Below are 9,774 nucleotides of genomic sequence, written 5' to 3' on the forward strand. Positions count from 1 at the left end.
TGAGGGGGGATTTGATAGCTGCTTTCAATTACCTGAAAGGGGGTTCCGAAGAGGATGGATCTGGACTGTTCTCAGTGGTACCAGATGACAGAACAAGGAGTAATGGTCTCAAGTTGCAGTGGGGAGGTTTAGGTTGGATATTAGGAAAAACTTTTTCACTAGGAGGGTGGTGAAGCACTGGAATGGGTTACCTAGGGAGGTGATGGAATCTTCTTGCTTAGAGGTTTTTAAGGTCAGGCTTGACAAAGCTCTGCCTGGGATGATTTAGTTGGGGATTGGTCCTGCTTTGAGCAGGGGGTTGGACTAGATGACCTCCTGAGGTCCCTTCCAACCCTGAGATTCTATGATGCTAAAAGAACCCTGGCCTATTATCTTAATAGAACTCAGGAATTTCACAAATCTAGTAAATTGTTAATTTCATATGTGGACACTCATCAGAATCAGGCAGTATCTTCAACCATTTCCAGATGGATTGAACAATGTATTCCGAAAAGTTATTTATAGCAGCACTCTCCCCCCCTCTAGGTATTAGATTGCATGTCCATAGCGTGTTTTAGATGTGTCTGATCAGGAATCATGTAAAGCTGCCACTTGGAACTCTACATAGTTTCACAAAACATTACATGTCAGATCTGACATCTCGAACTGATGCACAGTTTGTTAGAATTGTACATCAGTCTTTATTTAATTAGAACAGGGTCCCTCCTCCTGGTTGGAGTGCTGCTTGCCAGACTATCCCATAAGCAGGAATATGCAGGAGACACTTGAAAGAAATGGAGGTTACTAACTTGTAACCAGAGTTCTTAGAAATGAATGCTGCATAGTCACACTCCCCACCCATCTTCCCCTCTTCCTCAGAGGTCTAATGAACACCTTCTCTGATGCAGTAATGGAAGGAACTGAGGCAGAGGAGGGCATCACACTCCCCTCTATAACTTTGCCCCCAGGATGTTTGGGAGCAGAGAAGTAGGAGTGGGGACATAAATGCTGTAACAGGCACTGCTTGGAGAAGGTTCCACACTCTAGGCTCCAGCAGCTGGCACAACCCATGAGTGTGAATATGCAGAGTCCAGTTACAAGTAACAACTTTCTTTTTTCTTGTCAGAGCAGAGCTTCTCTCCCCTCCCCTCCACTTTTCCATCCCACAAGCCCCACTTTTTTCTCATGCTCCCTCCACTATTTCCACCTAGTGCACCCATGCTAACCAATCCAGGCCTCCACCAACAACCTCCCCACTCCCATGGTGCTTTCCTAGTCTTCAAATATCAGCTTTAGATCTCTGAAGGTTAATATGTACCAATGGTGCTAGTGATAATCCAGGGTACATGAAAACATAAATACCTGTTGATACTGACCTACTTTTTTTTAAAAAAAAGCTGGGAAATTCCTACACAGCTTTAACTATGAAGTAAAGACTACATAATCTATCAGTGCAAATCACAAAAACCAAGGAATTAGGAGTTAAGTCATTCTAGACTCCACTTCAGATTCAGCCACCTCTCTTCCACTGCCCACAGACCAAGTGCAGCTGGAGCTTCAGCTGTGAACACACTATGCCAATGTGCACACATACAGATTTCATTTAATGACTCCATCACATACATTTCTGGACAATCATAAGCTGGTATTTCACGTAAGAATTGTACTTGCCTCGCAGGAGAAAATCATAGAATCACAGAAATTTATGACTGGAAGGGACCTTGAGAGGTCATCTACTCCATCTCCCCTCGCTGAGGCAGGATGTTTGTCTAATAAATAAAAACTGTGACAGTAACTAATGTGTGTTTTAACGGTCCTATTCATGCAGGCTTTCCTAAACAAGATAGATAAACAAGTCTCTTGGACACCATTCACAACCTAATACCATCTCTCTCTCGCTTATGCTCACAGTACAAAACCAGGTACAGAACTATGTACAGTATGACTTAGAAAGCCACAGCAGTCCTGCATTAATGATCCAAACACATAGAAATATAACTAGTTAACATGGGGAGAGTTAAGACTGCCTGTTCCTCTGTCGATCATTGCCCCAGGGACTTCATATGATTTGATAATAGGAGAAGAGATGTGAGCTGCAGGATGGCAGATAAGAGAGGAAGAGTCTACAAGACAAAAATTCCCCACCAAAAATTCAACTTTTAAGAGAAACCAGTCCTGGAAAACTTCAGCCCAATAGCTGAGAATTGTGCCAACTTCTGAATGAATGAAAACAGGGCCATAATGGAAACAGTGCTTGTGTTACCAGAGGCTAGTGGTGGTGGGGAGCTGACCCACAGCAGGCTCAAACAAGGTTTCCTCATGCTAAGGGTAGGTAGTAGCAAAACCCCACAACCCTGGGTACCCCTGAGTAGTGTTGCACTACTACATTATTATAGTGGTACAACATCGCTGCTATTGTTAAGGTTGCATCATGATATCGGTTTAAGGGTCAACCTTTCAAAGTCCTCTAAAATCAATATGCTCGTTTGGATTTATTTGAAATTTGGTGTGTCTCACAAAGGTGCAGAGTAGATAATGTTTATGATCCCCATTTGAGGTCATTTGATTGTGGGCTTCTACAGATATAAGCCCTGCAAAAAATAGCCACAACCAGGAACACTATTCCACTGTAATCTACTGTTGTCCTTTGCTCCAAGTATTGCATGTGAGTTGGGTTATAAGAGAGGTGAAGGAAGGGCAATAGAAGCATTTATATACCCAGAGTGAAGACTTCAGGAAGATGTGGTTCCTGCTTGCGCTGGGGAGGCCATGGCACAGTAGTCAGGGAGGGGCCAGGTAAGAGGGGGGAACACATTGCCTGGGTCAATGACATGGCTGGAGAAGTGTGCAGAAGCATGGCTGATGGGGCCAGAGGGGTGGGAGGACAGGCTGACTCAGTATGCTAATTGTAAGACATGATATGTACAACTGTCTAAATGACTACTAACTCCTACCAACTATATGTCTAGGAAATTCAATGCCAAAAAATCCAGTGTTGCTTGGTGGCATGTCATCCCCTTGCAGACCATTGAGTTGAGCAAAATTCAAACTTCGGAAAACCAGGAAATGCAGAGTTCATAGATTCTAAGGCCAGAAGGGACCCTTATGATTATCTAGTCTGACCTCAGTTAAGGTTGCCCTTGCACAGCTCGGCGTTCCTCAAGGGGACTACTTACCACTACACAACATTAACTCTGCATGAACATAGTTTTTTGCCATTGATACATTATTTTTGCTTTAGCAAAGTGTCTTGGGATGAAATGTGTTGTGTAAACATAAAATATTAGAGTGGTGCAATTGGGTAGAGTGTACTGTAACATCAGAATAATTGTTTTACTGGCATGTCTCCCAGGAAACTGATTTAATGGTAATTGGGACAGATTCTGCTAGTACATAGTAGTTTAATTATGACTAGGTGTTAAAGATTGCAGACAAAGCTCCATTAGAAGTCCTGTATTTGCTTGCTCTAACTTTAAGTAAGAAAATTGACTTGACCTGAAGAGTGGTAGTCTATTCTGAAGGCAAAGGAGAATCTTTTTAGCAAAGTAGGAAGAAAATCGGTTATGGTTGTCACTGGTGTCTAGTGTGGGTCACAACTGTGAGTGCCAATATTAGGTCAGACTGTCAAAACTTGGCAGACACTTCCAAAATGGTTCTATAGTTAGATTTAACCAAACCAGCAGCATATGCCTGCTCCTGGGTCAGGGCTGATCTTCACTACGGGGAGATCGACGCTGCTGCAATTGATGCAGCAGGGGTTGATTTAGTGGGTCTAGTGAAGACCCACTAAATTGACTGCAGTGTCCTCTGGTCAACCCCGGTACTCCAGCCCCCCAAGAAGAGTAAGGTAAGTCGACGGGAGAGCGTCTCTCATCGACGCAGCACAGTGAAGACACCGGGGTCAGTCGACCTAAGCTACATCAACTCCAGCTACGTTATTCACATAGCTGGAGTAACGTAACTTAGGTCGACATACCCTGTTAGTGAAGACAAATCCTCCCTTTATTAGCTCATCATAAAGCCACTGACAGTCCCCTTAGCTCTCAAGCCTCCACACAGACAAACTAGACTACTGTGATGAAAGGTTATTAAAACGAATAATCACCACACATCAAGTTCTGGCTCCAAAGAACTAGTCACTTACCACCAGGTCAAGACAACGCTGCCAGCCAATTACTTTAGTAAATTAACTAAAGTTTTATTAGCTAAGAAAAGAAAAGAGAGTTATTTCAGAGGTTTAAATCAGGTAAAATACATTACAGAGGGTTTAGTTTGTCAATCCAAAATTCTAGCAGGGATGTTATATCTGCTAGTTTCCTATAAGTCTCTGGTTTACCCAAATAACATAGGGGACCTCAGTCCTTTGTTCAAAATTTCCTTTGTCAGACTTCAGCAGTCCAGAGATGTGGTGGGAAAGAGGGGGTCAGGAGCCTTTGTCCTCGCCTTTTATATCTTGACCCCTCTTCTGGAAAAATCCTGGCTGTATCATGGAGTCAGATGGTGCCAATGCTTATGTGCTGGGTCAGACAGCTCCATTGTCTACCTGCTGGGCCAACAGTTCTTCTATGAATTGCAAATTTTGCTTCCACCTTCTGCGTGGTATGTGCTGCTTAAGGTGTTTTTAGAAATGACATGTAGAGGCTTTTGTTTATAGCTCCTTTATTATTCCTGAAGGGCTAACCTGTGGACGTTTCCTAGACTCACATGTTTAAGTTACAAACACATAGCCAAAATTTCATAATTACATACACAGTGTTGATACACACATTATAACAAAATACTTATACACAGCAAATTATAACTTTTCCAGTGATACCTCAGAAAGCATACTTTGTATAAAATTATCACAATTTTGTAAAAGTGGTGACCATATTAGTATTATAGTCACCTTCCCCTTTATACAGCATCACAATGTTCTTTTGAATTGCTGGTCATTTAAAAAAAAAACACTACCTATTTGAAATGTTACCTACAATTTTGTATTTCATTATGCCCATCTAGATTAGAAATGAGTTTTTAAAGGGACACAGCAATTTGAAAGCTAGTGAATTAAAAAAATAATTTCAGGTTTTACACTTGCCCAAGAGTATCCCCGTTATTTTTTGTGGTTTTACAATCACATTTTTTTCCTATTTAAAAAAAAAAAAAAAGACCTCCCATAAATGGGAAGCTCACCATCTAACTAGTCATGAAAACAATTATAAACAAAATGCCATCAAATCCTCAAAGTAAAACTGGGAGAATTTTTTTCTTATCTTAGTTATAGGAATCTTAGATGTTACTTGTAACAGTAGTAGATAATCACACTTCTATTTGAAATATTTTTTTTAAGTTGATGTCCTTTTAACATGTAAACTTCCTATGTTATGAATAAACTTTGTAGTAGTTCCATAGTTAAGATTGAAAGCAGGGTTACACTTGCACACCCTTAACTTTACAAAAAGTATTTTCACATAACATTGTTTAATTATTTTCAAAGTACACAGGAATTTTTCTGGTAAGTTTGGAGGTAATTGATCGAACCCTACCAGCTTAAGTTTCTGAGGGTACATCTATAGTGCAAAAGAAAAAAAAAATGTGGTAGCAAGTTACAGAGCCCAGGACTACAGATTTGGACTTGCGTTACAGCACTAAAAATAGTACTGTGGATGTTTCTGCTTGGGCTGGAACTCGGTCTCTGAAACTCAGCAATGGGGGTGGGTGTCAGAGCCCAGGCTCCAGCCTGAGTGGGAACATCTCTGTAGACCTGGGCTCTAAGATTTGCTGCCACTAGGAGTTTTTTGCAGTGTAGATGTACCCGAGAGAATGATCAGCCTGAGAGCCGGGACAGAGGAAAATGAACTTTCCAAAAATGTTAGTTGTCATTTAACCAAACTGTATATATTAACTCTTTTTAATCTTTCTATTAGAACACCACTGCCAATATTTTCCCATCAATAGGGCTAAACCTTTTATGTTCATTGGAATGAGAAGTCAATTTCTTTTGATACTTTGAACATTTTGAGGAGAAATGTCTGAAATTCCCTTCACTGTCATCCTGAGCTTCTGTATCAATATGATTAACATGCTAAAAGAAAAATTTAAGTTACAGATCCAGAGCAAAAATGTAGTCCCTTGCCTCTGTTGAAAAGTAGTCATTTCAGAATTCAATTTCAGCCAGTGCATTTGTTTTTACATGTAATTTGACTGGTTAAAATTATTCTAGATTTCAATATTTATTTGAGGTAAACAATAGGAAGTTTTAATGACTGATCACAATAACTGTTTCTGGACAATCATGAGCCAGGATATCTTTCTTTTATGTAACAATTATACTTACCTTGCTGGAGGAAATCATAGAATCATAGACATCTAGGGCTGGAAATATACCTCAAGACCTTATCTATTCGTGCTAGCCCCCTGCACTGAGCAGTACCAAGTATATCTAGGCCATCCCTGACAGGTGTTTGTTTAACTTGTTCTTAAAAACCTACAATGATGGGGATTCCACAACCTCCCTTGATAAACTATTCCAGTGCTTATTATCCATGTCTTTCTTAAAGTGTGGTGCCCAAAACTGGACTAATGCCAGTTACAGCAGAACATTTACCTCCCATGTCTTACATATGACAGTCCTATTATAGTTCCAGAACTATGTGTCTTTTTCTCAGTTGCATCACACTGTTGACTTGTCTTCAATTTGTGATCTACAGTGATCCTTTTCAGCAGTACTACTGCTTTTTTCCTATTTTGTATTTGTGCATTTGATTTTTTTCCTTCATAAGTGTAGTACCTAATTGTCTTTATTGAATTTTATCTTGGTGATTTCAGATCAACTAACCAATTTGTCAAGATCATTTTGAATTTTGATCCTGTCCTCCAAAGTGCTTGCAACTCCTCCCAGCTAGGTATCATCCGCAAATTTTATAAGTGTTCTCTCCACTCCCATTATTGAAGTCAGTGATGAAAATATTTAATAATACCACACCCAGGACAGATCCCTGCAGGTCTCCATCACATACATTCTTCCAGTTTGACAGCAAACACTGTAAAATGAAGAGTAGGAGGAAATGGGGAGTAGGTGAGGCATAACCAATATATGAAAAACAGTGACAGCCACAAGTAAAAGAAGCTGTGAAAAAGCAATGATGGTATAAATTATTAAATGTTTTCATTACAGAATAGTGGCATGGATCGAATTTTCTCTGGTATTCAACCAACTGGGAAGCTCCACCTTGGCAACTACTTTGGAGCCATCCAGAACTGGGTGAGGCTTCAGGAAGAGTACAACTCTGTGTTATACAGTATTGTAGATCTGCACGCTCTCACAGTACCACGGGAGCCAGCAGACTTCCGTCAGAGCATCTTGGATACCACTGCCACTCTCCTCGCCTGTGGTATCAATCCAGAGAAGTGCCTCCTTTTTCAGCAGTCACAGGTCAGTGTCCCAGTTATTTAAAACTTGATTCCCAGACATGGCTATCTGGTGTTCCCCATGCACTTTGCTGAGCACACATAGCAATGTGCAAGTCCTTTATTCTTTTGTACTGACTGTCCTAGAAATTCTTACTGGTGTTAGATTCCAAACTCCTGCCTTTACTAACTCTCTGCAAAGGTCAAAGATTTGTTCACAAAGTCCATCCTGGGATACATATATTTCCCAAACAGCCTAGGACTTTGTGGATCTTAAGTCAAATTTATTAAAAAACAGTGAGTCTTGGTAGCAATAGTGGAAGCTTGTAGTGTAGAAGGGCAGAGTCCACTCTTGCAACCACCAGTGGAGCTACAGAGGTGCTGAATAGAGGGTCTGAATTTTACCAGTTGTAGACAAGTCCTAGGTTTCATTATCCTCCTCCTTGAACTTGGTTCTTGTCGATGGTTTGTCTGGAGTTTCCTGAGCATCTGTCAAACAGAAGTGCTGCAGAAGACAAACCTTAGAGGATTCCTTAATTCCCTGCCCTTTTGAGTGAGATTCTCAAGTAGGATAGATTTCATATAACCTTCCTTCACTAGTACTACTATGACTACTAAGGCCTGCTCTACATTAGAAAATTCTACTGGCTTAACTAAATGGATTTTAAATCTGTCTAGGTAACCCAGTGAAGACTTCTAATGTAGATGCACTTAAACCAGTTCAACTTTTGACTAAACCTATTTATTTCTATTTGAGAAATTATCTCATGGTTTAATCTGCCTGAACCCTGGCTTAAGTGCAGTGGGGCTGGCACCAAGTTAACTAGATTGATTTAAATTGGTGATGCAACTTTTCTAATATAGATATGGATAAACTGTGGTCCTTTTGATCCTAAACATGCTAGCCTGCCTGTTTATAATATCTGGCATCCCTCACAAAGGTATTTATGCAGATAACCACCTCCCTAGAGAGACTATTGTCCATCTATTAAATGTCCATTGTGTGTTAGTCATTCTCTTGTTCAGAGATTCTCAACCTATTTCTTTCTGAGAACCCCCCTTTATCCCCCCCAAGAAGCTATAAAAACTCCATGGCCCACCTGTGCCACAATAACTTATTTTCTGCATGTAAAAGCCAGGGCCAGCGTCAGGGGATAGCAAGCAGGGCAGTTGCCTGGGGCCCCATGCCACAGGGGTCTCTGCGAAGCTACATTGCTAAGGCTTCAGCTTCAGCCCTGGGTGTCAGGGCTCAGGGCCCCAGGCTTCAGACCAATGCAGTGGGGCTGGCCCTGCTTGGTCGACCCCCTGAAACCTGCTCGCAGCCCTCCAGGACTCTGGTTGAGAACCACTGCTCTAGTTACCCTCTTTTGGTAAACCAGTTCAGAGGTTCCTTTTTTTCTTCTTTCTGGTGTGTTTATTTTTTATTAGTTAACTTTTTAACCCGCATTTACAGCATACCATCCTCTGGAAATTTGTCTACACACATTTTTTAACTTTCATTAATTGACTGTTAATTAGCTCAAGTTAGCTAACACATTTGTACATGCTAGTCTGGACAAGTCCACAGGCAGTTTTGTGGAATGTCATTAGTATGTACGTATATGTTTGCCAATTAAGTCAAGTTTAAAATTTCCTCCATTGTAGACCTATCCTGGGTGAATGACTGTTATCAGAAATAAGTTTGGGATGCTAAATAGCTTCAGATGTTTTCTGTCCCTGACCATAGGTGTTGACCAAGAGATATCTCATTGTCTTTTTTGAGGCAGGTATTATGTTTTGCCCATAATTCCTTTTTACCAGTATTTCTCCTTTATAGGAAATTTGAATTGTTGGCAGACCAGAAACCAGTCTGTCACAAGCCTTCATTTTGCCCAAGTGATTGTATGCATCATAGCTGAGTTCTTTTGGGAAGCCAGTGTAGCCTCTAATTAAATTGAATTGATAGTTCTGTGTTAAACCCCAGTGTCCCTAGTGAGTGATTCCAGTTCCTGTGTAACTACAGTTTTATAACTTATAATACAAACAAGATTTCTTAATTGTAACTGTATTTCATAGAACCATAGAATATCAGGGTTGGAAGGGACCTCAGGAGGTCATCTAGTCCAACTCCCTGCTTAAAGCAGGACCAGTCCCTAACTAAACCATCCCAGCCAGGGCTTTGTCAAGCCTGACCTTAAAAACCTCTAAGGAAGGAGATTCCACCACCTCTCTCGGTACCAATTCCAGTGCTTCACTTTTTCCTAGTGAAAAAGTTTTTCCTAATATTTAACCTAAACCTCCCCCACTGCAACTTGAGACCGTTACTCCTTGTTCTGTCATCTGGTACCACTGAGAACAGTCCAGATCCATCCTCTTTGGAACCCCCTTTCAGGTAATTGAAAGCAGCTATCAAATCCCCCCTCA

At 40.9% G+C, this 9,774-nt stretch overlaps 1 protein-coding gene across 1 annotated transcript in view; it reads left to right on the forward strand.

Moving 5' to 3' along the window:
- Positions 1 to 9,774, forward strand: part of WARS2 (tryptophanyl tRNA synthetase 2, mitochondrial) — a 95,251-nt gene that overhangs the window by 39,803 nt on the left and 45,674 nt on the right. The window contains exon 2 of the mRNA XM_024217750.2: positions 7,139 to 7,396. Within this exon, the coding sequence (XP_024073518.1) occupies positions 7,139 to 7,396 (258 nt within the window). The remainder of the gene's footprint in view (positions 1 to 7,138; positions 7,397 to 9,774) is intronic.

Source organism: Terrapene carolina, unplaced genomic scaffold (genome assembly GCF_002925995.2).
Source record: "Terrapene carolina triunguis isolate 2854851 unplaced genomic scaffold, T_m_triunguis-2.0 Scaffold242, whole genome shotgun sequence".
NCBI lineage: Eukaryota > Metazoa > Chordata > Testudines > Emydidae > Terrapene > Terrapene triunguis.